General features: G+C 40.3%; 1 protein-coding gene across 2 annotated transcripts in view; it reads left to right on the forward strand.

The window, feature by feature from the left end:
* Positions 1 to 26,448, forward strand: part of dock10 (dedicator of cytokinesis 10) — a 64,411-nt gene that overhangs the window by 25,185 nt on the left and 12,778 nt on the right. The window contains exons 1-38 of one of the 2 annotated variants that reach the window (XM_083914651.1): positions 177 to 308; positions 2,987 to 3,106; positions 5,072 to 5,161; positions 6,218 to 6,300; positions 7,962 to 8,034; positions 8,335 to 8,460; positions 8,878 to 9,012; positions 9,933 to 10,119; positions 11,071 to 11,159; positions 11,620 to 11,703; positions 11,916 to 12,074; positions 12,261 to 12,509; positions 12,606 to 12,728; positions 13,288 to 13,370; positions 13,480 to 13,602; positions 13,684 to 13,763; positions 13,879 to 14,066; positions 14,857 to 14,922; positions 15,070 to 15,162; positions 15,325 to 15,448; positions 15,566 to 15,687; positions 15,826 to 15,909; positions 16,974 to 17,066; positions 17,254 to 17,372; positions 17,608 to 17,677; positions 19,678 to 19,791; positions 20,003 to 20,074; positions 20,185 to 20,331; positions 20,600 to 20,683; positions 20,772 to 20,868; positions 21,019 to 21,051; positions 21,292 to 21,470; positions 22,424 to 22,540; positions 23,228 to 23,345; positions 23,456 to 23,577; positions 24,720 to 24,834; positions 25,176 to 25,242; positions 25,649 to 25,696. In XM_083914651.1, coding sequence (XP_083770777.1) covers positions 228 to 308; positions 2,987 to 3,106; positions 5,072 to 5,161; positions 6,218 to 6,300; positions 7,962 to 8,034; positions 8,335 to 8,460; positions 8,878 to 9,012; positions 9,933 to 10,119; positions 11,071 to 11,159; positions 11,620 to 11,703; positions 11,916 to 12,074; positions 12,261 to 12,509; positions 12,606 to 12,728; positions 13,288 to 13,370; positions 13,480 to 13,602; positions 13,684 to 13,763; positions 13,879 to 14,066; positions 14,857 to 14,922; positions 15,070 to 15,162; positions 15,325 to 15,448; positions 15,566 to 15,687; positions 15,826 to 15,909; positions 16,974 to 17,066; positions 17,254 to 17,372; positions 17,608 to 17,677; positions 19,678 to 19,791; positions 20,003 to 20,074; positions 20,185 to 20,331; positions 20,600 to 20,683; positions 20,772 to 20,868; positions 21,019 to 21,051; positions 21,292 to 21,470; positions 22,424 to 22,540; positions 23,228 to 23,345; positions 23,456 to 23,577; positions 24,720 to 24,834; positions 25,176 to 25,242; positions 25,649 to 25,696 — 4,157 coding nt within the window. In that variant the 5' untranslated portion in view covers positions 177 to 227. Of the gene's footprint in view, positions 1 to 176; positions 309 to 2,986; positions 3,107 to 5,071; positions 5,162 to 6,217; positions 6,301 to 7,961; positions 8,035 to 8,334; positions 8,461 to 8,877; positions 9,013 to 9,932; positions 10,120 to 11,070; positions 11,160 to 11,619; positions 11,704 to 11,915; positions 12,075 to 12,260; positions 12,510 to 12,605; positions 12,729 to 13,287; positions 13,371 to 13,479; positions 13,603 to 13,683; positions 13,764 to 13,878; positions 14,067 to 14,856; positions 14,923 to 15,069; positions 15,163 to 15,324; positions 15,449 to 15,565; positions 15,688 to 15,825; positions 15,910 to 16,973; positions 17,067 to 17,253; positions 17,373 to 17,607; positions 17,678 to 19,677; positions 19,792 to 20,002; positions 20,075 to 20,184; positions 20,332 to 20,599; positions 20,684 to 20,771; positions 20,869 to 21,018; positions 21,052 to 21,291; positions 21,471 to 22,423; positions 22,541 to 23,227; positions 23,346 to 23,455; positions 23,578 to 24,719; positions 24,835 to 25,175; positions 25,243 to 25,648; positions 25,697 to 26,448 lie in introns of those variants that run through there. The other variant, XM_083914650.1, reaches the window with a different exon arrangement.

Here is a 26,448-nt window from a genome sequence, read left to right on the forward strand (position 1 = left end):
GTGTGTGTGTGTGTTGGACACCAGACATCAGCTTCCTCTACATCCACGTGCACTGACAAAAAAACTCACTCGTGTTAGTTCTGCTTCTGACAGAGCACATGCGTGTGTTTTATTTTGGTTAGTCTACTTTTAATGAAGCTTTTACCTGTTTGCTCTACGGATAGTGGAAGTTCTGCTGCTTTTTGCGTGTGTAATATTGTACACACTTATACTTGATTGTGCTCGCAATGAGCTTCAGGAGCAAAATCACCTTCAGGAGGAAAATAAAGAGCAAACGAGTGCGATCGGATTTCGCCCGGCTGAGTATTGTATGTATTTGTATGTCTCTTTCTGTGACATTCACGCTGCTTTGCACTCTCAACTAGTACACATATCTACATGTTTATATAATGTTGATTGTAGTCATAATTGCGCTTAATATATCTCATGATTATAGACCATAGTGTTTTATGATATTTGCATGCTTCATTTCCTCTTTTTGAAGGTTTGTTTTTTTACACAGCATTGAGCCAGGCTCTGTGACAGGAAGGGACGGATAGAGGAGAATACCTTGAAGCTGACAGATTAAATGTGTATAAAGAATGCACACCTAGCAGAGCTAATGCTACATTGCTGTATCTGACAGCTCATGAGGGGAAACACTGATGTCACATGGCTCAGAGCAGAGTCACATTGCACATATGGAAACCTCAAGTTTAATCTACTCGCCTGCCTGTTGCTTTCCTCTGTCCTCTGTTCTCTGATCTGAATGTCATGTCATTTACACTGGAGATCAAAATTAAAGAACAACTTATTAATACGTAATCTATTTTAAAATATTGTTATTTTTTATTGTTCAGAATTCGATACCTCTGCTGTACTAGCATGTTTGTTTTTTAAATAACCAAGGAACAAAAACCTTTATTTTGTAATTAAAAGCAGTGAGCAAAATTAGAGAACAGTTACCACTGTGTCAGCAGAGAAGATTTAACAGTGTTTTCTTTGGGTTATAGAATTAAAAATGAATAGGTAGTGTAGAGGACCTTGCTTTGTATCACTTCAGCACATCTGCAACCACAGGACATCACTAGTTTCTCACACCGCTCTGGTTTGATCTTGGTCCATTCTTCTTGCAGTCTCTTCCACAGTTCGGTAACTGTAGTTGGTTTCTTAGACGTTACTTTGTTGCCAAGGATTTTCCAGAGATTCTTTAGGGGGTTTATATCTAGATGTTTTAGTTGAAGTGCCTTTGTTATTTAAAAAAACATGCTAGTACAGCAGTGGTATAGCCATACGCATTCTTTCAAATTCTGAACAATAAAAAATAACAGTAATTCAGAATAAATCAAGTATTAATAGTTTGTTTTCTAATTTTGATCTTCAGTGTATATGCTCATAATTGTTGGCAGTAAAGCAATGTTTTTGTTTACCAATTAGTTGTTATGGCTACAACTATTGATTATTTCCATTATCAATTAATCTGCCAAGTATATTCTTTTCATTCAAGGTATTCTCCTCTATCCGTCCCTTCCTGTCACAGAGCCTGGCTCAATGCTTGATTGATTGTTTGTCTATAAGATGTCATGCCCATCAAGATTACTCAGAGCTTAAATTGACAGCTTCAATTTACAGTGATATTAAACTTGGAAAAGCATCAAATCATCACAATTGAGAACCCAAATGCTTTGCATATTTTTGCATTTTCGCTTAAACAAATTCATTAGTATGATTGTTGGCTAATCGATTAATCTATGTACTAACAGAACAGTTATACGTTTGACAAGGAAAATAAAACTAGAAAATAACACTTTAGATTAACTCTGGGATACAAATCATGCTTCAGTATAAATCAGCATGCTCTTTTTGAATACTGTATGGGGGTAAATATTAACAGTATACAGTATGGGTGGTAAGGGCAGGCACTTAAACAGATGGCTTTCTAAAAACATAGATCGCCTTCAGTTGAGTTACATCTTTGCTTCTTTCCACCGTTGGTTTTGTGCCAAGAGGCCTGTTCTGACGGTTAAGGTTGCTGTGGTGGGTAAAAGCCCCGGTCTGCACTGTATGCATGTGAACCAAACCAGAGATCATTACTTCCTCCGCCTTCCTCACCGCACTGCTGTAGCTGCTCTGTTGCTCTTCTCTGAATGACAGAAGCAATAAACCGTTGTCCTCTACTTTATCTGTAAAACACATGTTTAGAATGTTGTTTTTTGGTGTGTGACTCATCGACCAGTTACATAATCCTTCTCTTTAAAAAGAAAAAGTTAGTGTGTAATGGATTGTTGTGGTTCTAGTTTGCTGGTTTATATACCTAGTGTGTAAAATGAGGTTTATGAAAACAGGCCTTCATATATAGAAGCAACTGTTCAGCGGTGACCCTTGAATGTGGTGTTGTAAAATGTCAGTGTATATGTTGTCTAGTTGATTATTGAAGTTTACTCAATAAGTACTAAAAAATCGACCTGTATCATGTTGTTTGTCTGGTTATATAAAGCTGGTATCTAATACTTCTCTTTTTAATCTCAGTTCATTTATAACAACTCCGCAAATGTATTTTTAGGCGTGGTGTGTCACAGCCTCACTTCAGCTGTAGTGCTACTTCCTCAATGATTCTTTTGGGTCCTAATGATGTCATTGCAAGACACAGGAAATGCCACGACCATAGCCGTCATGGATGCTTGATAAGATATTTATGCAGCAACATTAATGTGGGTCATGAACACAACTGTTCAAAACACCATACTGATGTCTTTTTTCTGCTTTGGCAATATTTGGTAATATGAAGATATGACATATTAAATTAAAAATAACTTTTAGAAGCATTGTGCCAATACAATACACCAATTACAGTGTAGATAACAAAACATTTTCTTTGGGGATCACGTATAACATTGCATCATTGCATCATTGCATCATGTCTTATCTTATCGTTTTGTATTGTATTGAGGTTTGTTACCCAACAACACGCCAATGCTGATCAAAGTCTCTGTGGTTCCATTTGCAGCAGGAGAAGCCGAAGCTGATTGATCCTCTTGACTATGAGACTGTCATCTCTGAACTGGGGGATGAGTTGAAGGAAGACTCTCTCAGAGACCTGCTCCTTTTCCCCGACCATGATTTCTCGGTAAGTGTGTGTGTGTGTGTGCGTGTGTGCGTGTGTGTGTGTGTGTGTGTGTGTGTGTGTGTGTGTGTGTGTGTGTGTGTGTGTGTGTGTGTGTGTGTGTGTGTGTGTGTGTGTGTGTGTGTGTGTGTGTGTGTGTGTGTGTGTGTGTGTGTGTGTGTGTGTGTGTGTGTGTGTGTGTGTGTGTGTGTGTGTGTGTGTGTGTGTGTGTGTGTGTGTGTGTGTTGTGTGTGTGTGTGTGTGTGTGTGTGTGTGTGCACAACAGTAATTGCATCTATATATTGCATTATGGAAGTATAGAAAAGTAGAGTACATGTCAAAGACATTGGTTTTTTTGTTCTATTAAGATACATTTTTAAGCCATTATTGTGCGACCCACAGCCGGGAGTTTTAAAAGCAAGAAACAGCCGATCACAGGAACGAGAAACAGCAAAATATTGACCGTTGTGATGAGCAACTGGAAAGCCTGTGAAATCCGTGAGAAGCTGACCTTCAGAGAAAGTCAATTATAGAATTATCAGATCACGGAGCTAACTTCTTCTTCGGTTTCACATAGACAGGACGTCAAATAGCAGCCTCTGCCTGGCCGCAAATGAGACACATTTTCTAAATAAAAACCCCTATTGACACATTTGTTGCTTAAAATGCAACACGTGAAATCTTTTCTCAACTTCAGCATTATGACACCCTCATTCACTTCAATCATGCATGTTTAGCATTGGGGTCTTTTCATTACAGTCAACAATTTATTCTCTCTCCGGCTCCCTATATCTCTTTGATCATTAGTTCTTTCATTACCGTGCTAATACGCTTCTGCAGACGCAGAACCACAGCACATTAAGATGACCTAATTGACTGCTTGTGGTGAAGGGAAACATTTGCTTATGGACTTGCAGAGTTGTAGCTTTAATGCCTGTCTCTGCTGGTTCCCAGCTCTGTCTGGCTACATCACAATCTCCTTTGATTTTCTTTGTCTCCTACAGTCTACAGTCAATTTCCATAATTGTAAGTGAATGTGGCTTGGCAGAGTATTGCTAATGCACAAAAGGCATTTACTAGATCTGTTCATTGCCAGTGGGTTTGTGAGCTCTGTGCTCCAGCCAGCTGATTGGGTTGTATAAATCAAAGTCTGTCTCTGTTCCCGCGCAAAGATCTTTAGTGCTGACTTGTTTTTCATTCCCATTTTGCAAAATCCCTTGTAAAAATATTTATTTTTGAAGTGTTGTTTTTCTGTTTCATATATCATGAATGCACTTCATATGATTAAAGCCGCATGATTCATAGGTTAGGTTATTAGTTATAGGTCTAATCACTGATGTGAAAGGGAATACATATTACAAATAACTTTTTGACTTGAATTAATCATCTTTACTGCAAGAAAGCTGGCCAGAAACAATTTCTAGAAGAAGGAAGGAATGAATGAATATTACTTCAATATACTGGTAACTTTTTACATGTCCTCAAAAAATCATCGCTCACAATGTTAATGTTGTTGTAAAGCATGACAAGGAGTCCTGATAAGTAAAGAGTCCACAGGCCATGCTAGCAGCTCAACATTAGCATACTAACATGCTCACAATGACAACATTAGTGTGCTTTTGTTAAGCAGGTATAGTGTTAGCCATCTTCATCATCCTTGTTAAGCGTGTTACCATGCAAACATTTCCCCTTAGAAATAAACATTAAGTACAGCTGAGGGATGATGGAATATCATTACTTTTGAGGGTCATGAACCTAAGTATTGAACAAAGTGAAATGTTGAGTTGCTGCTGTAAAGTGATTGGCTTAGGGAATGGATGGATGGATCCTATTGAGCCGCGCAGATCCTCCCAAATGTATGTCATTATTAAAGAACACTATATTTATGTTATTGGAGATGGTTTTTATTTCGTCCGAGGAGGCTCACCGCACAGTGACACTGATTTTTGTCATGTTAACTATCCCTTCTCACTCCTTTTATCCCTCCAGGTATCCACTGTGCCTCAGGAAAGACGCACTCTCACATCGACTGTTCCAGAGGGGGCGGAGCTACAGGCTGAGTGTCTGCTGGTCAGACAGGTAAAGTGTGTGTATGTGTGTGTGTGTGTGTGTGTGTGTGTGTGTTGTGTGTGTGTGTGTGTGTGTGTGTGTGTGTGTGTGTGTGTGTGTGTGTGTGTGTGTGTGTGTGTGTGTGTGTGTGTGTGTGTGTGTGTGTGTGTGTTGTGTGTTGTGTGTTGTGTGTGTGTGTGTGTGTGTGTGTGTGTGTGCAACTCCTGTGTACAGGAGTTAACTGAAGCCAGTGTGCATTGGCATGAAAAATGTTTTGGTCGGTGGTGATTAGGTCTGTTAGTTTAGACTGTTCCTAATACCGCCGGAACAATTTCATCATGTCTCTAATATAAACAAGATGTGGTTGAATATCTTGGTGTGTGTTTGTGTGTGTGTGTAGGCTATCAGATAATATTTCCTCACTGAGCCTTTGAGATTATGGATGGTTGATCTGAAATGAGCCCTGAGTAGACGGAAACTCCCCAGACAGCGCTGTCACAGTCCATTGGAGAGACTAGCGTGTGTCTTACTTTCTATGTGTGTGTGTGTGTACGTACGTTTGTATGCGTGTATGATGTTGTAGCTGGTAATATGTTTGGTCTGTTTATAATTTGGGACATTGTTGACAAAAGATCAAGATCTTTCTAAATAAATCGGTTAAGGAAAACAATGTGACACAACGTTCAACAAGCAGAGGAGAGGATGTGAAACTGCCTTGGTGACTTGTGTGTGTGTGTCAGAGAGACAGGGAAAACATACAGTGATAGCACCCTATGAGTACTATTTCAACCCCAGCGGCAGACAGAAATCTATTACGATGTAAAGATATCTTTATTTGCAGATTCCTTGGGGACTGAGTCTTAATTCAGTTCTTTTTTATAATTTAGATGCTCTAATGATAAATCCCAACCTGCACATCAGTAACTAGGCCTTCAGGAGAGCTGATGTCTGGCTGTACTTTCACTCTAGTACAGCTTTCTTCATTGTCTGCTGGCGTTTAAGCTGCCCCAGGTCTCCCAGAGAGGCCATGATTGCAAAAAGTTAATATTTAATAATATTACATTTAATCTCCATTCTCTCCTCCAGGCCTGTAAGTATTACAACTCTGAGCTAAATGTGGTCCAGTTCAAATATGACGACTACGCTGGAGACTACCGCCTGCTGCCCAGGTAATACACTTGGATGTTGCTCTATAACCCTGCGCACTGTGTCTACTGTAAGGGATATCTGTACATGCTGTATTAAGCAAGCTATAGCCAAGAGATGGGTAATGTAGCTAAGCTTAGCATAAAGACTGGGTGCAATGGGAAACAGCTAGCTTGTGGCATGTTCACAAGACTACTTCCTGCCCAGGCACAGTGACTTTATGGAGTCCAGTGGAGAGACCAGAAGAATACACAAGATACACTGTAAGGTGGATTTTGCTACCTTTAACAATGCCAGGCTAGCTTATTCCCCTTCTTTCTTCTTTCTTTATGCTATGATAAGCTAAGCAAACATCTCCTGGCTGTAGCATCATGTTTAGCCCTAAAAAAGTGATATCTATCTTCTCGTCTAACTCAAGGCAAGAAAGGGAATAAGTGCTTTTCTCAAAATGTCTAAACCATTTCTTAACCTTAACTAACCTTAACTTCTAACTTTCTTAGAGCTGGGTATCGACCTTAAACATATTTTTGCCCTGAAGTATATCTAAAACTGGCATTTATCCGTTTCATAACATTATTTTCTTATTGTCTGATCAGATTATTTATTTATATTTATTTAAGCAACGTTTGTGTTTGTATTTCTCAAACTCAAAATCAGTTAATAAGCATGGTACTCAGCCCTAGGTTATCATTAACTGACATAAAGCATATTTACAGATACAGATGTTTAGCCTATATATTAAATAGATCATCATTGGCCATCATTGCTATGTACGATGATATGGAAGTGTGAGGAAATTCCACTTCAACAAATGTTAACATTCAGTGCTCCCTTGATGCCTTCTTTTTTTTAAATGTCAGCCATCTGATCATACACCCATTCAGTCAGTCAGTCAGTCAGTCATTTAAATTAGACTGTCAGTCAGTCAAGTGGAGTTTTGTCGGTCCCAGTGAGACTGACCCAGAGCACCACAAGAATGTCCCTCTTCTGTCCCATGGGTTACCACTGTATTCTTTCAGTCAGTTCACATGACCTTTGAACTGACTTCCAGGGTGAACTATACAGTGAAATTCAGCTTAGACACAAGTTATAGCACAATCACAACAAATGTTTGTTTATGAGGCTGACAATCTAACCAACCATAAACTATAGTCTTACGGGTTGTAAGGAACTAGTTGTAGTGAAATACACAAGGGAAACCAAAGTACAATGGGAACCTACATCTACTGTACATGTGTGGTTGTCAGTGCTGAGATTGAGTGGCGCATATTTCATCTTTGCAGGCCAATATTAGCATTCCTCTGTCAGTGGCTAGCCCACAGTCCTCCAAACATAGTGCCCTTAAAATATTTCTTTTTTACAACTGTGTGACTTTTAGCAGAGGGTGGTTCCAGTTACCCTCCAAAGACTGCAGTCTAGCTGTCTGCAGCTCACAGCACACACACAAAGGCATTTCATCCCATGGCTTGCACACAAAGAGGGGTCTGCCTGTAAAGTCAGTGGAGCGGGATCGAGTGAGGAATACCTATTGTCGTCTCCTGACACAAAACGATGGAGCAGAGTCAGCCGCCCACACACATTTGCACCACTCAAATGGAGTGGACTAATTCAATTCCTGAAATCATTTCTCTCTTCCCATCAATATATTTCATTATCAGAGTTTTCATTCTCCATTCCTTTATAGGAAACTCTACAAAGCAGAGAAGCTGCCGTCCCATTCTTTTGAGATTGACCATGAGGACATTGACAAGGATGAGGTCAGTAATGACCGTCTTCTGACAAATGGTTTTAGAATGAATGCATTACATACTGGACACATCCTATTTAAACTAGTTTATTGTGGCCTTAAAGCTGTTAAAATATACTTTGCAAGAGCAGTTAGCTCATTACAGGTCAGTGGGACATTGTTTATGAACATAATTTGACAGACAAATTACCCCCCTAAGATAGAATGAGTCTGAAAGTCACCTTTTCTTTATTGATCATCTGCTCCTCCGCATCAGAGAGATGAATGGAAAGCTAATGTATCCATAACTGACTGTAATTATGTTTTACAGGACACCACCTCCCTGTCCTCGTCCAAAGGAGGGGGTGGTGGTGGAGGAGGGATTGGTGTGTTTCGGTCAGGCTGGCTCTACAAAGGGAACTTTAACAGCACCGTCAACAATAGCATCACTGTTCGGGTGAGGAGTTGTCTGATGTGCTCCCTTTCCATGCACGCCCACACTTTTTCTGTCTTGCTTTTTCACCCTGATGCTCTACCTTGCTCTCTGACCTGGAAACATCATGCATTTATTTACTGTATATTATTTTATATTATTCTTATTTTAATCATGCAAATTAAATATAATTCAACTGAAAAACTAATTGAAAAATAAATGTAAAAAGTGATCAATAAATAATTGATATATATTTTAAATAAACAATATATAAATAATAAATAAAAATAAATTAGACCAAAAATTAATTGGATAAAACTTACTGAAACTCTGGGCGAAATTGCTCCACTGTAAAGGAATGGTGCATATATATATATTAGCTGCATATGACTTTGTCCTTAAACCAGGTTAATATATTTGACCCTTTTGCTTTCTGCGCAGTCGTTCAAGAGGAGATATTTTCAGCTCACCCAGTTGACGGATAACTCCTACATCATGAACTTCTACAAAGACGAAAAGATCTCCAAGGAACCCAAAGGGTGTATCTTCCTTGACTCGTGCACTGGTGTGGTACAGGTGGGTTTTAAAACACATATATAAGTAAGAGCGCAATGCGATTTACTGTACATAGACTTAGCAATATTTAGAGTATTATAGGGATACTTTTCAGCTTCCCTTCCCTCTGAAAAACGAAACTGAATACAAAAAGCAGCAAAGAAAAAGCCTCTAAATACGTAATTCTATTGCATCAAATATTTTATATATTCACAAAGACCTTCATTAGAGCAACCCTTGATAATCAAAACTCAGTAGCAGGATAAAGTAAAAAGAGGTGACATTTGATTATTTTATGAGGAGACACTGAGTTTCATAGTTGTACTGCAGTTAAATGTGGCACATGATAATGTAGGGAATAATGACACTACATACCGAGGTCAGGTTATTGTTGTGTTGGCTCGCAGGCATTGTTTAGTTTGGAAAATTAACTTTCATTTAGCGAGTGACTGACAATCTCATGCGTGTCATTTTTATGTCCCTGCATGCTGTTTAAGGACATTTTTTAGTTAAATTTACAGTCATTGTTTGATGTGGGTTTTAGGAGTTTACTCTCTGGTATGAGGACCACAATGAAATAAGATTCATTGTGTTTTTTAACGTCATCAATTAAATTTTTCTATTGTATGTATGCAGTCTTGTATTTACATTTTATTATTGGCAAATAAATCAATGTATCTATTTAAAGATACAGCAGGACTGTTAAGACTAAGACCTGGCGTTATGATATTTTAAATATTTTTAGAGGGAGTTCATTTATCCATTAAATATCCAGTAACTAAGCCACACATGGCTAAGCTTATTATTCATCTTACAGTATCTTCAAATACTGCATGTGGAAGACAGAGTCAAATTTTCCAAAAACTGAACCAAGCTCTGGTTTTATTGTGTAACCACATTAACCTATCCATCCTGCCATCCTTCCATCCTTCCCCCTACAGAATAACCGTCTAAGGAAACACGCCTTTGAGCTGAAGATGAACGAGGTTACGTACTTTGTTCTGGCTGCGGAGAGCGAGCAGGACATGGAGGAGTGGATTAGTACGTTGACCCGCATCTTACAGATCAGTCCCCACGACGGTCCGGCTCCCGACCGCAAGAGTCTGGATCTTACGGACCATCGGCAGGGTGAGACCGGTTCTGTTTTTGTATTTAGGAATACACAAAGTCTATCTGCAATGTCTGGGGAGAGCAGGAACTGAAAATAGTTGGAAAGAGCAAAGGGGATGGAAGCACAAATGGTAATTTAGTGGCGAAAGGGGTATTTAAGGAGAGGAAATTTTTAGCATAATTCCTACACATGCATAAATGATGGTGCCCTAAAGAGAGACTGATTTTATACTTGGCATCAGCAAAAATGAAACCTTCTCCTTTCTCTCTGACTTACTCTTACTAAATACTATCTGCCATCTTGCCATAACCTTAATGGGGAATTTCAGCTGGGTTGCGGCTCAATCTCTAACATCACTATCAGGAAATGAGGCCTGACACCAACCAGTGACTCCACCTTTGTTTAATACATCATACCTTGTTATTAAAAACATAACATGGAAGCACAAATCATCAAGTTCAACCTTATGTGCCAACTCTGTGAGAGCTGGGGAATGGGACCACGGCCTGTAAAATAACACACACCGACAGAGCATTGAGACTTGGCCCAGTCAAGAGTGGTGGAATGATGTAACTGCCTCAGCCATCATGGCTCTGTGGTGCCTCTAAATCAGGCTGCGAGCATGTGGTGACCTACCATTAATGAGCCATTTTGTTCAGCGCGGCCTTTGGGAAGAATTGCCCCAGGCACATGACGGTTATATTTCTGCAGAAGCATGCCTGCCTTATTACCCGTAAATACCACATATGGAGTCATATTTTATTCTAAGATGGATATATGTCGACGGACTCTGGATAGTGTGTATTTAGTGTACAGCTGAACCTATTTTAGAAAATGATATATGGCCTCTAACCTTTTGGGAAAACAGACCGCTTGGATAAACTTTCCCATCCGCTCAGTGTTGTCAGTCATCACTCAAAAGCAGAAGTCACTCTCTGGAGTCCTGATTGTGTTTGTTCTCTCTCCAGATGTGTTTGACCTGTCGTTGAGTGACTGCTGTTTGCAGGAGAATGAAGATACCACTACAGAGAACGGCATCAACCCAGAGCTAGCAAAGGTTGGCTAAGCTGTGGCTAAACTACTGTCTTTCAAACAATAAAAAAACTCTGCCGCTACTGCCAGAGTCTATTTTTGACCATCAGTGGCCCTATGGAGCATTGATTTGCATGAGGATGCACATGTACGCACACAAGCGATACACACTTCTGATGTTTTTCCATTGATCGACAGTAAGTAATAGTAGAAACTTAGCAATGCGTCAACAAAAGGCCAAAAGATTAATCAACATGGATGTAAACAATGCCGGTATGCAGATGTTCAAACAGTTTTGAGGAAGGAATTTGTCATGTTTTTATAGGCATTTTGATAAGAAGCACTGAATATAAACATAACTGCCCAAGAAAACCCCACAGGCTACCTTTAAGTCCCAGGAAAACCTTGCTGTTTTTACTGATATCATAATTTATTATAAGCCATTTATTATTTGTCTCTTTCTGTCTTTCTTTTCCGTATAACAGTATATCTCTGAGACAGATGAAGGGATTCGCTCTGCCAGGAGAGAAGAGAGGTTGAATCTGTTCTCACTGGACCCTGATACTCCAGTATGTGTTTAAAGAATGTCTCAATTATAAATATTTCTATTTTATACAGTGTTTTACATTTACAAGACTCCATGCATATTTGTACTTTATGATATGAATTAGTTTTGAAGCCAGATCTCATGAGAAATGAAATTATTTGAATTATTCTCAATAATGATTCCACCTTGGTAAGAAAAGCATGACATAAATAACCAGTGTTTTACCAACTGCAGGTTCTGAGGAGCCCACGTGCCGAACATTCGTCAGCTGAGAACGCATCAGTGCGTCCGTTTGAGGAGAAGCTGGGCAGAAGGTTTATGATAACGTGCCGATCACTCAACCTCATGTTACAGGGCTGCATCAACGAAAGTGAAACTGGACCGGTCACTAATGTGAGAATTAAAAAACATGTGCCTTTTACACTCACATGCAGTTGCATGCTTTAAAACTCTCGATTAGTATGCCTCTGTGAAATAAACGAGAAAGCACGTTGAAGGGGCTGTTTTCCTGAGTGAAGCTGTGACAACTAAATATATATAAAGGATCTGAGAATGACTGAGCTATATCTACTCCACCAGATTGAACCCTTCTTCGTGTCGCTGGCCCTGTTGGATGTGCGAGAAGGGAGAAAGGTGTCAGCAGACTTCCATGTAGACCTCAACCACGAGGCTGTGCGTCAGATGTTAGGAGGCTGCAGTAATGGGACGGGTTGTCCTGCGATGGGGGTTGGAGGTCAGGAAAACGGCCTGTGTTCTCCTGCTGAGAAGAAGACGGGGGACTGCTGCCTCAGCTTGGACCTGGAACACTGGCTGTGCTTTCCAAAACAGGTACAAGCATGTTACTCCTGCAGTATGTTTTCTAGATGTAGAGCAGTCAAAGGAAAATGCATTTAACATGTAGCCTTTACAATACTCTCCACGCAGGCCATCTTCTCAGTCACCAACCCCCACACAGACATAGTGATGGTGGCAAGAGTCGAAAAGGTGCTGATGGGAAATATTGCTTGTGGGGCAGAACCTTATATCAAGAATACAGACTCCAGCAAGGTCAGAGAGCATTTCTTTTCATCGCTAAATTGTCACTTTGCATCAGTATTTACATTGCTTAATATATTTTCTGTCATTGACCGACAACATAGAGTTAAACCTTTTATATTGTCTTATCTCTGAAAGTAAGTTGGGAAAAAATAGCTCGTGAGACATCTTAGGGCGTTTATTGTACAGGAAATGGCTTAATCCACTTTAAAACACTTTAATGCATGACATTTACAAAATGGTTTTCCTGTAAGGCCAGAGTTTATCTTCATCACTGAATGCCAGTCCGGTTGAATGGGTTAGAAATTAGGTTTTTCCGACATCCTATCCAAGAAGTTTCCTGGCTTCCCCGCTGGCAGTGCTCCATGTGCTCCTTGTTTAAATGGCTAAGTGAATCACCCGACATTCAACCTGCTCCCTGTATTAAACAACCGATGATGTCTGTCACTCTGTCTAGGTCAATTGGAGTTTAGGGCTGATCACATCACATTGTAAATATTTAAAAATATCAGCTGTGGTGTCTTGCTAACATTTTCATCTGTCCTCCTTTCTCTGCCTGTGTCTTATACAGACCGTTCAAAAGATTTTGAAATCGAACAAACAGTTCTGTAGTAAACTGGGAAAGTACCGGATGCCTTTTGCCTGGTCCGTCAGGTCAGTGTCCCCGGTCTAAACATTTTAAAATGTCTCTATTTATCGCTCAACATAATGTAAATGTTTACTGAAATCCTTACAGTATGTCTCTTTTTTCGATCTGTTTTAGGTCAGTGTTTAAGGACAACCACGGGGCACTGGATAGAGAGTCTCGTTTCTCGCCTCTCTTCAAACAGGAGAGCAACAAGATTTCCACAGATGACCTGATTAAGCTTGTATCTGAGTTCAGGAGGTAAGGCGTACTGTAGGTCACTAAGGCTTCTCCATTACAGTAAACAGTTCTTACGACAAATTCTATTTTTCATATGTGCAGGGCTGAGAAGAACAGCAAACTGCAGACTATTCCTGGGGCGCTGGAAATCACAGTCGACTACATTCCAATGGAGCATCCTAGTATGTCTGTCTGCATTCATTCATGTGTATATTCTGCCTTTGTTCTGTCTCCTCCTTTCCATCTATTTCTCTCTTCTGCCATGTGTTTGATACTCTCTCTTTTCTTTGCTTTCAGACTGTGTCACATCCTCCTGTGTACCGGTGAAGCCCTTTGAGGAGCTGAGCAAACATCAGCCTACCATAGAGGTGGAAGAGTTTGTCCAGGACACCACCAAGTTCACACAGCCACACCGCGTCTACAGAAACCACATCTACGTCTACCCTAAACACCTCAAATATGACAGTCAGAAGAGCTTTGCTAAGGTATGCCACAGTAGCTTCAAGGGTCCCATATTGTAAAAAGTTAGATTTCCATTTCTTTTTTTAATTATAAAGCAGGTCGATGTGTTATTTAAATACTGTGAAAGTATCAAAATGCTCAATCCTCAGAGAAAATCCACACAGCCTGTATTCAGAAACCTTTTCTATAAACAGGCCGTCAGAACTTTTGTATGGTTGTGATGTCACAACTATACTATATATAGGTAGAAAATGCCGCTACAGTGACATTACAATCATTACCCGGCTGTAATAATGGTGCAGAGACAAAGAGAGCGCAGATGCAGAAGACCTCGAAATCCTGTCCACATCAGAGCAGACTTAGCTTTTTCAGTTGGGGGGTGGTTAAACAGACTGTCGCTAAAATTAAGCATTTCAGATAAAAGGTAAATACAGGTACTGTATGTTTAGACAGACAGTATAACTTTAACATTAAAGCATGTTAACATGTTCTTGTAAAAACCCAAAATACAAGTATGAACCTGAAAATGAGCAGAATATAGTGATGGGATCGCACAAGCTGTGACACCATATTGGACTAGGGGTGTAAAGTGGTCCCTACTTTTGGCCCCCTTGCTCAGGTCACATCCTTTTTCAAACTTTGTTTTTTCATTTTACTTTAATATCACACACAGACTAACAAGATGAAAACAATACCAGTGTGGCTGTCTCTTGTGCCTCTTGTTTTTTTTTTACATACTCTCTATACTTTAATTATTCACAGTTTTTTCTCTGTCGGTAATCAGTAATGCTACAATGTTGTTTCTGTTCGCAGGCTCGTAACCTTTCAGTTTATGTGGAGTTCCGCAGCTCAGATGAAGAAGTTGCCAAACCTTTAAAGGTACAATGCTGTCCAAAAACATGCTGATGGGACATTTATTGGCTTTTACACGACTCCATTTTCTCCAGTAAAACTCTGTCTCTCATGAGAAACTAACTGAACATTACTTTATTTTGCCCTTTTTTCCTGTTGCTGCTGCTTTTCCAGTGCATCTACGGCAAGCCAGGAGGTCCAGTCCTCACCACAGCAGCTTGTTCCACAGTTCTGCATCATTCCCAGAACCCCGACTTCTATGACGAGGTAATGAATGAAGAATCAAAACGTTGCTATCATTAGCACCTGGATATGGATTGACTGTAGCTTTAGCAGTCTTTTGAACATAAACCACAACATGTTAGCAGTTAATTTACCAATCCGCAGTATCCCTTGTAGACCATAATATAACCCTGTTATGTCCCCCAGGTGAAGATTGAGCTTCCAACTCAACTTCATGAAAAGCACCACCTTCTTTTCTCCTTTTACCACGTCACCTGTGACATCAACGCTAAGACAAATGCTAAGAGGAAAGAAACCCTGGAGAACCCAGGTGAGTCGGTGGTCGATCTTGAGCGGTGGTTTGGTGAAACTTCTGCAGCAGGTTATTTTGTGGTTGGTCTTGTCCACCATCCAGTACTCAGTGTTTTGTATCCGTGTGTCTTTTTAGTGGGTTATTCTTGGCTGCCTCTCCTGAAAGAAGGCCGTCTGTCATCCCAGGAATTCAACGTCCCCGTCTCCTGTAACCTGCCGCCTGGATATCTGTCCATCAAGGACGCAAGCAGCACCAAGGTGAGATGGAGGACGGACACTGGATATATGAATATTAGACTTTGTGAAGAATAATACAAACATTGATTTCTGTGAGGAGGAGTATGCATAAAGAAGCATGTGTGACACAGTGGCGTCCTCACCTTCTCCATTTTACAGAATGGAGCAGATGTGAAATGGGTCGATGGAGGAAAAGCTATCTTCAAAGTTTCCACCAATGTCGTCTCCACAGTATACACTCAGGTATGACCATCATCTGGCTTTCTGCAGACACCCCTGTATTTCTTTGTTTTAAATGGTTTACTGATACTGTGACGGGCTGGGCAGTGTTTCCAAGGTATGAGCCATGAATGCTGGGATAGGTTACAGCCCCACATGGACACGATAAGTGGTATAGAAAGTGATGGATGACTGGCTTTCTACCTATTGTTTCAGCCACTGCATCCTTGTAAAAAAAATAGCCAGAATGAGGGCATGCACTGTCAAGTTAATTAATGGGGTCTGTTTGTGTGGAACAGTATAACAGACATAAAATGACCATTAGGTGACGCAGTAACTTCTTCTTAGTGTGGGACGTGAAATAAGACAGTGGGCCATTTTGTTTCCAGTTTGGAAATCTCTTGATTGACTGGTGCATGGTAAACTGGATCAGCCTATGTCTTAGTTTCACTTGCAATTCTTTAAGATAAATGATATTATACATAATAAATAATTATTATCACCTAGTTATTTTATTTGTTTTTTAACATGTATTAGTATAATTATTAATGATTAATTATTATTATTATTATCATTATTATTATTATGTATTTTCCCCACTTACTCACACATGCACACACATTCTGTATGTAACAGACCCAAGACAAATTAAATTAATTAGTTTCTAAAGGACAATAAGAACTGCCTTTACAGACAAGTTAGAAATAGAATAAAAATATATTAGTAAGATAGAATATGAAGTCATCTTGCCATAATACTAATTCAAAAAACTAAATAGAAAACAGATCTTAAGATGATTTTCAAAAAGATCAATGGATATCTCTTCTTGGTACACACTTGCTGTGTGACTAAGTGTATTGGCATAATCCTCAAAAAAATGTGGTAGTTATTTTATGTCCTTTTTTGAAACTATTAAAAATACTTGAATTGCTTGTGACGAGGCTGAGATAATGAAATTTGGACTGACTACTCGTGAGGTGGTGAATTTCATATTGTAAGATTAACTGTTAGTAAAACAGGAAGCATTCCACTAAGCATTCCTGCAGATGCTTACTGATGATATTCATGGGTTCCTCTCCCTGTGCCAGGACCCCCACCTGAACCGATTCTTCCGGCAGTGCCAGAAAAGAGAGCTGGACCTCTCGCTACCTCCTTCCTCCAACTTCCTCAACTGCTTGAAGGTCGGAGAAAAGACACTATATTCCCTTAACTGCCATTTATTGTGACTTAGACAAAAGCACAGGCCTTCGACTACTGAAGACTGCTGCATGTCTAATCAGTGCAACATTACTGTCTTATTTATTTCCATGCCTTTTCAAACCTTTCCACCCCTTCCATCTCCTCTGCCTTTTCTCCACCCTCCTCCAGGGTCTTCTCAGCATGGAAAGAATCCCAGTGATTATCCGATTTCTGCCAGTGCTCTTCAACCAGCTGTTCAAGGTTCTGACTCAGAATGACAACGATGAGGTCACTACTGCCACCACCAGGTAGGCAGTAGTACTACAATGTCCATAACAGCTGGACTAATATCAGGGTGGGGGCTCAGTGGATAAAGAATAGAGCGAGGGTAGTGTTGAAATTCCTGTTTAAAAACAGCATATTCCATTTTGTTTGTTGATGAATCCAGAAGAAGAGACAAAATAATGAGAAAGGTGTTTTCTGATATTGTATAACAGTAATAGGCTGTAATAAATAAAAGTCTTTGTTGTCTTGTGTCTGCAGAGTGCTGGTCCACATCGTTGCAAAGTGCCATGAAGAAAATCTGGATCACTACTTGCACTCCTATACCAAGGTATTATAAGATAGAAGAGTGTGTGTGTGTGTGTGTGTGTGTGTGTGTGTGTGTGTGTGTGTGTGTGTGTGTGTGTGTGTGTGTGTGTGTGTGTGTGTGTGTGTGTGTGTGTGTGTGTGTGTGTGTGTGTGTGTGTGTGTGTGTGTGTGTGTGTGTGTGTGTGTGTGTGTGTGTGTGTGTGTGTGTGTGTGTGTGGTGTGTGTGTGTGTGTGCGTGTGCGTTTCTGTGTCTGTGTGTGTGTGTCTGTGTGTTTCTGTGTGTGTGTGTGTGTGCGTGCGTGCGTGTTGGGGGGGTGCTAGTAGCATTCCTTTAAATGAATGAATTTCTGAATGTGTGTTTGTTTGTTTTTATGTACGCGTGTGCTCACGATGTTCATATTATAATTCTGAAGGCTGTTTTTTTCCATTAACAAGTGGAATCTCTGTACAGACTATTTCATTTCAGAGGCTTTATGTGTTTGTTTGTTTGTGTGTATGCCTGTGTGTGTTTGGGCCAGCAGGAGCGTGGCTAGGGCTGCATGCCCAGAAAGCTGTACAAACACAAACAGAGAAGTAGGGACAGAAAGAAGGGGATGAAGACGAAGAATAAAAGGCTGATTAAGCAGCAGGCGAACTGGGACATTCAGCCCTCTCAATTAGAAACACACGGCGTGTTTGTTTAAGGGGGAAAATCAGTAAGGGAATTAGAGAAGAGAGCAGAAGAAACCACAAGACCTGTTTCATGTTGGCCACTGTGAAGGAAAACTGCAGCGATTGAAGAGGCTGTGGCAAAGACGAATGATGGGAGGGTAAGAGGAGAGGAGCAGCTAATGGAACCAGGGTTGCCATAGTAACAGATTGGCATGATGTTCAGTAGTAGTGGTGCCCAATTTAAACTGCTGAGTGTGCGTGTGTGTGTGTGTGTGCGTACGTGCGTGTGTGTGTGTGTGTGTGTGTGTGTGTGTGTGCGCGCGCGCGTGTGTGTGTTGGTGCGTGCTTGCGTTCAATAAGGAGAGGAAAGAGAGGGGGTTATTTCTCTGTCGCATGAATTGAGTAATATGCAGGAATATTACATGAATCAATGTTTTAATTAGCTGAAATATTGGATTTGCCTTGTTTCTGGTTGAATATATATAATGTGTTTTTGTCCACATGCATCTACGGTATTTCTGAATGTATGTGTCGGCACATATTAGATGAACCAATTAATCTATTAATTGATCAGTTGATGAACAGAAAATTCATCCGCAAATGTTTTGATAATTGATAGTTGATTAAGTCATTTTTTCAAGTAAAAATGCCCAACATATTCTAGCCCCAGCTCCTCAATTTTCAAGGTTCACTGCTATTCTCTGTTTTGTATCATTATAAACTGAATATACAGTATGTGGGTTTGGTAAGACATCACCTTGGGGTGTAGGAAATTGTGTCAGACACTTTTTTTTGGCATTTTATAGACCACTGAGGAATCCATTTCCCAAGACAATATAATCAGCAGATTGGTGCACCCTGGTGGTCTAGGGGTTAGAATTAGAGCTGTGACTAAAGAAGAGTTTGATGATCAATTAATCTGCTGAATACTTTCTTGATGAAAAAAAAATCCATGAAAGCAAAACTATATACAAAAATTAATGTGATTTTTGTAAAATATCTATCACCATATTTTACAGCATGTCTCTCAATTTCTTGAAAAATCATCCAAACCACCAAAATATTCAATATACTATAATTTAAGATGAAAAAGCAGCAGTCTTTCTAATTTGATAACCATGAAATATCAAATTGTGTGCATTTTTGCTTAAAAAGACCTATACGATTATCAAAATAGTTTCTTTCGATTGATCAATTAACTGATTAATCGTTGCAGCTCTTCTTAGGACCATGAACTGCAACACATCTGTTGCATGTAATACCTTATCCCTATCTCAAAAATCTCAAAACAATCATTAAAAAAAAAGATGATGAAAAGAATTCTTATTATGCATCTTTGACCGACTCATTTCCACTTCTCCCTGTGTGTAGTATGTGTTCAAGTCAGAGGCCCATGGCTTCAGGACAGTTCACGAGGAGCTGGCTAAGGGAATGACCTTTGACCTGAAGAGCAACGAGCAGGCAGCAGTCAGGAATGTCCTGAAGGTTTGTCTTTCTCCTCTTCTGTTTATTTATTCTAAAATGGTAAACTTTATTTTTATCATGTAAACAGTTGATTTTGCCTCTAAGGCGGAAAGAAAATCAATGCAAAACTCGAACAGAATCATGTGTGCCTCCCTTGTTTCCATGCTGGAGCTGATTAGACGGCTAAATATTGGAGCAACATTGACCTTATTTCAACCTCTCCTGGTTTCAGTTCTCCTGGTTCTTTTTTGAGCTCATCGTCAAGTCCATGGCCCAACATTTGGTCGACTCTGACAAGGTAAAGGTAAGGTGGCATACTCTACTTTTGGCTCATCACAGTTCCTTTCCATTTGTATAATCCAACCTGGGACACAGTGCATGATTATGTTATGCCGACCTGTTGTGTCCCTACAGCTTCCGAGGCCCCAGCGTTTCCCTTCATCCTACCTGAGCCGTGTGGAGACCCTGGTTGAGACGGTGTCCGAACACATCTTCTGGAAAAACAAAGACCTGACAGAAGAGACCCGCAGTGCCAACTTAGCTGTGGCAGCTTTTGTCAAGGTTTGAGCACAACGTGTCACCTCATTGATTCAAATTTTGATGTTTAATCGATCATTTTCAAAAAAGATTGTATGAGTACATGTGAAGGAGATGTACAGTACAGTGCTTTTAACCTACTGCATATGGCTCTAGGAGGAATCAATACAAAGTGTATAAACGAAATGAGTCTGCTTTCCATTTACAATTGTTACCTGTTGATTCCGCCATCTTTCTTAAAGGATGTTGCTCACTGTTTTATTAGCTGATGGGTCTGTCTGTCTCTTTGCAGCGTTGCTTCACTCTCATGGACAGAGGCTTCACATTCAAACTGATCAGCAACTACATAAACATGATCACTGCTACTGACAGCAAGGTAAAAGAATACATTGGAAACCGTATCTATGTACAACTAGACACGCACATATATTTCTTACAATACTATCTTTTTTTGTGTCTGATAGGTCCTATGTGAGCTGAAGTTCGAATTCTTGAGAGAGGTGTGTAACCACGAACACTACATTCCTCTCAGCCTGCCGTTACCCTCCGCTCGCATCACAGGTAAGAGCCCGAGTCATACCGTCAAGTTACACCAGTGTTAATGTGGTTGCTATCATACATCGAGTAGCTCTCACTCTCATTTGTCTATTAACACTCTGTCTTTCTCTCTTTCTCTTCCTGTCATTTTCTCTGACTGTTTGTTCATGTCAGACCATTCATCCCCAGAGCCACAAAGTACTCATGGTAAATATGTTCACTCATTCCTTGGTAATGTTGTGTGTATGCTATAGTGTTGTGTGTAATACAGGGGTAATGAAATTCATAAGAAATTGGCTTGTCAGATTATTTGCTCACTGTAACCAGATTTTTATTTAGAAACGGATTAAACCGATGAAAAGCAAATATTGGCACAAGCTTTATTTAAATCACACGCTCAGTTAATTTCCATTTAAAATGTGAATCTTTTATGTCGTCTCTCCTCAGTGTCTGTGCCTGAGTACAACCTGACTGGAGAGTTCTGCAGAAAGCACTTCCTGACTGGTCTGTTGCTACGGGAACTGGGGCTGGCACTCCAGGACGAGCAGGACCTGAGACACCTAGCCTTGGCCACTCTGAAGACTCTCATGGCCAAACACTCCCTGGATGCACGCTATGCCACCAAGGTAGCCAGAACACATGTTTACACAGGAGGAAACTAAAAGGCATGAACAATGAGTCATACGCTCACAGTAGAAATTCTTTCTTATGTGACTCACACATAACACATACACACTGACATTTGATTGTTCGTAGCAGCTGCGAGTGAGACAGTGTCTTCATCACTGCTGGGAAGTGTCCAAATCAGATCAAGTCAGTAATCTGCCCTCTGCTAAAACAGAACCAAATACCGCCAACCACAACACAATAGCAGGGCTGTTGTCAAGACAGTCAAAACCAAATGTGTGCCAAATAAAAGGAAAATCGTGTTTTGGAAAAGGCCACATCATTTTCTTGGCAGGACATATTGAGTATTGTGTAATTGCACTGAAAATTAGCATTTTGATTTGTTAGGACGCATTTCAAAATTATGTCACTAGATTTAGAATATGCACAAATCTTTTAAAGGTCCCATATTGTAAAAAGGGAGATTTCCATGGCTTTTTCTATTCTAAAGCATCTTGATTTGTTATATAAATACAGTGAAAGCTTCAAAATGCTCAATCCACAGAGAAATGCACACAGTCCGTATTCAGAAACTGTGCCTTTAAACTTCTGTACGGTTGTGATGTAACAACTGTACTAAATAAAGAGAGTGTCGCTACAGTGACATTACAGTCATTCCCTGGCTGCAATGATGATGCGAGGATGCTGTTAATGCAGATGCAGAAGACTTGGAAATGCTGAGCTTTGTCGGGAGGGGGGCTTAAAGAGAGAGATACTAAAATTGAGCATTTCCGACAGAGGGTGAATACAGGTATATCCAGCAGGCGGTACGAGAAAAATCAAAAATTGTTTTTCGAACAATAAAGCATGTAAACATGTTCAAGTAGAAACACAAAATACAAGTATGAACCTGAAAGTGAACATAATATGTCTCCTTTAAATGTGACAACCATTTCATTGGCTGCCCTTCCAGGAGAAGCAGGCAAGGATTGCATCTCTCTACCTGCCTCTGTATGGCCTGATCCTGGACAACATGCCTCGATTCTTCCTCAGGGACCTCTTCCCCATCTACTTCACTTCTAGTGACCAAGTAAGATTCAAGATGAAAGATGAAATGATTGATTGACTCCCTGCATGCTGTGTTGATAACCTATGTGCAATGCCATTCATATCCCTGCAGTGTTTGAAGGCAAATAGCATTGGTCTTATTTTCATAGTTTTGGCTCTCCCGTTTAGTTATGATAACATATTAACTAATGGATTACACTGATTCCAGGTATGTAGAGTCTACTAAACACAACTTGACACCAGCGTACTTTACTTCTTCAGCTGTGCGAATTTTTAAAACAATTCATTGCAGCAAGGGCTCTGTCATTTGTTCATTGACTGTAAGAATATCACCTAAACTATATGGTCTAGCTGGATGCTGCACATGTCCTTCGGTCTGTCCTCTTCCATTTCATTTTCACAACACTGTAAACAAAACCGTGTGTGCTCATAAATACTCTACTTGAATTATTCTGCAAGATGACCTAGTACAGCAATGTAATGTCGATTATGATGAAACTTTGAATGTTTACTATCGTAACGAAATAATTAGAATAGTAGTAATTGGACAATGTCCGTTAAATATTTTTTTAAGGAGGAAAATGCATGAGACTTGTGTGGTTATGTCTGAAATCCTTGGTGGTCTTTGCAATTTGTTAATAACATGTTCTCATTACTAATAGAAATAATAGCCTGAAAATATCCTCTTCCCTGTCTGCACCCCCATCAGGGCTCTCGGGACGACCTCAGTGTAGGAGGGGGAGTGGCAGGAGGGGTGATTCCCGTTACTCGCCATGGTAACTCTGTAGATGCCTCCTTTTCCAAAGAAGTACTAAACTCCATTACAGGTAACGGTGTGCGACACGCGTGTATGTAGCTGTCTGTCTATTTCCAGTGTCTATATAAAAAAAGTATGAATGAGGACATTGATGCTGACACCCCCCCTCCCCACCACCAGCCTTCTCATCCTTGGCTGTTGCTACGGGTAACCAGGCCGACTCTCGGGGTTCTCTGATCAGCGTGGACTCCAACCCTAGCAACAGTGACAGGAACAGCGAGAAGATGGACGGATGTGAGAAGGTGAGAAAAGAGAGGAGTTTAACAGCCACCACCTCCTGTGTTATTATGGCACGTCACCATATGGTTTTTATTTCACAGAGGAGCAGCAAGCAGATCTGTCAAAAGAACTTAAATAGTTTGGATAAAACCATTGCATGGGTTTGATATATTCACTGTGCATCTTAATCACTGAGCCATTCATAATTTGAGTCTACATTATATATGGATTTCTGAAACAGGAGTATGCAGAAAACAGCCCTTCATTTAGACCACTGATGGTGGACAGGTGGACTTAACACACTGCTCTAATACAGTACCAGCTGAAGAAAAACTGAAAGTAGAGCATCTTGCTGGTCTAGGTGCTACTCCTTATGATTACAAAAAAAAGGCACAGGAGAACACCACAAAAACAAAACTTCAGTAACATCTACAGCCGACTACACAAGTATCAAAAATTCTAAGATAGATAAATAGATACAAAGTAATTTTGCACTGATATAAGAATATTTATTGTAATATAATAAATGCAATTATTGCACTAGAATAAGTGTAATTATTGCACATGATCCAGTTGGTTGCCCTCAAGAGATAGTCAACGTATTGCATGTGAGAGGTCATCAAAGCTTGTTGGAGCGTTGAAGTGTTGGTCCTGTAATTGCAATGTTCAAGTCCAGCATGGGACCTTTGTTGCAGATTATTCCCCACCTTTCTCTCCTCACTTCTTATATGATAAAAGCAAAGAAATGGCCAAAGAAATACTTAAAAAGAAGAAATCCTGCGGCCATCAGGCCTTCCAGCAGCCCCTACTCACACCACCATTAGATTATTTTTGCTAGACAGCAAAAAAGAAGGTCTCTTAATAAACACTGACTGACTGAACATTCTTCATCTTTCATTTATAGTGTTGTCTGGTTATTTTTTCTGTAACATTCTGTTTTCAAATGTTTTCCACAATTCCTGGCATGTTTTATTTGTTGGCCTAAAAGTAGTAATATTTAATCTGAAAAATACACATTATAGCTTAAGTTTCTCTCCATGCTGCTTAAACTCAAAAATGTGATTACCAAAGTAGTGAGGGCATGACCTCAGTGTCCACAGCTACAACCTCAATAATACTACCAGTTTATCTCAGACTGCATTTCTGTCTGGATGTTTCTCCTTAGTTTGCACGGCCACAGTCCCTAATAGGCTACGGTTCTCGTTGTGACAAGCTGGACCAGGCAGAGACCCGCAGTCTCCTCATGTGCTTTTTACACATCATGAAAACCATATCTGAAGGTAAGAAATCCCATTTTACAAACATGTGCACAGTGGATTCACACAGTTGAGGTCAGAGCCTTGCCCAAATGTGTGTAAATATCATAATAATTATTATGATATTTACTATGCGTGTGATCAAGAGAGGCCCAAAAGATTTAGACAATAAACAGTTTTTTTGTCTTTTATTGAATTATTCTAATATACTAGTTTGCGGGTTAAAACATGTACAGTATTACCTGTACCTTTTGAAGCATTTCAATCACTCCAATACAATTTTGGTTTAAAAATACTGACTCTGGCTAGCCTTCTGGAAATCTGCCATGGTATGTGACAAGATGTGTTATATTTCCTGTGTCCAGATGTACTGGTGTCCTACTGGCACCGGGCCATTCACCAAGAGATCTCAGACTTCTTTAACATCCTGGAGTAAGTGCTATTCTTTTTTCTTTGCAAAGTATTACCACTGCTCGTTTTAGGCTGACTAGTGATACTGTGCACAAATAGAGAAAATAATTGAGACAGACCGGGTTTGGGACAGGAGAATGAGAGGAGAAGAAAGGGGAAGAATGCAACCAGAAGGGAACACATGAAAGTAATGACACAGCAAGAGAGAGAGAGAAGAAAAAGAGTCTGTAATCCCGGAGAGAGGTGTCTCTCCACAGAACATTGAAGTTAATTAACTGCCTGTTTCCTGTTTGTGTGAGCATCTAGAGTGCTGCTGCAACTCAGTTTGATCACATGCTCTCCATTTATCCTGTGTTCTTTACTTACAAAACACATAAAAATAAGCAAACCTCCCCCCCTTCACCCAAACTATTTTTCCCTTCTTCAGGCTGTGTCTTCAGCACTTCAGGTTTCTTGGAAAACGCCACATAGCCAGGTGAGTGTGCGCTCCTCGCTGCTTTCTCTGACAAAGAGGTGGACCAGGTCGCATTCACATGCATTTACATTAATGCTGCATGTATAGAAACAGCTTATTAACTTCATATATATTTACATACATGCCGCAGCCAAAGGTTGTTACACCCCCCACCCACATAATTCATATAATCATGCGCACACATGAATGCACAAATATGCAAATGCAGCCACACACACACAGACACGTGCAAATACACACACAAATAAATGAATCGGACACAGTCAGGCAGAAATACTAATATGTGTTCTGTATGCATGTGCATGCTCAGGGATGAGCTTCAAGAGGGGAAGAGGTAAAGGGGGGAAGAAAAGGAAGAGAGGGGGAGGGGGAACTCCTGGATCTTGCTGTTGAGTGAAAAGCACTGCTGGATATTGTACTGTAGTAGTTGGCAAGCACAGGATGGGGGTTGTTATCATGTGTGTGTGTGAGCTCTTACTGGAGCTGAGCCATTGGCACTGCTAGACTCCTCCATCTTCTGGTTCCTCCCAGCTAATTAAATTAGCTCTCTTTTTCCTTTCAGCAATAAGATGCTGAGATGTAAGCCAACAAAAGGCTGGGAGAACACACTGCTTTACTGTGTGTGCAGGCATTAACAGAATAAAGATAGCTGGAAGCCGAGCTAGCACTCTCAGACGCAGTTGAGCCTGTCTGGGGCTGCTAGCTACTTAACATTCGTCTGTAATACCGGGCCGTGGGGGATTCATAGTCTT

Source organism: Echiichthys vipera (genome assembly GCF_963691815.1).
Source record: "Echiichthys vipera genome assembly, chromosome: 5".
NCBI lineage: Eukaryota > Metazoa > Chordata > Actinopteri > Perciformes > Trachinidae > Echiichthys > Echiichthys vipera.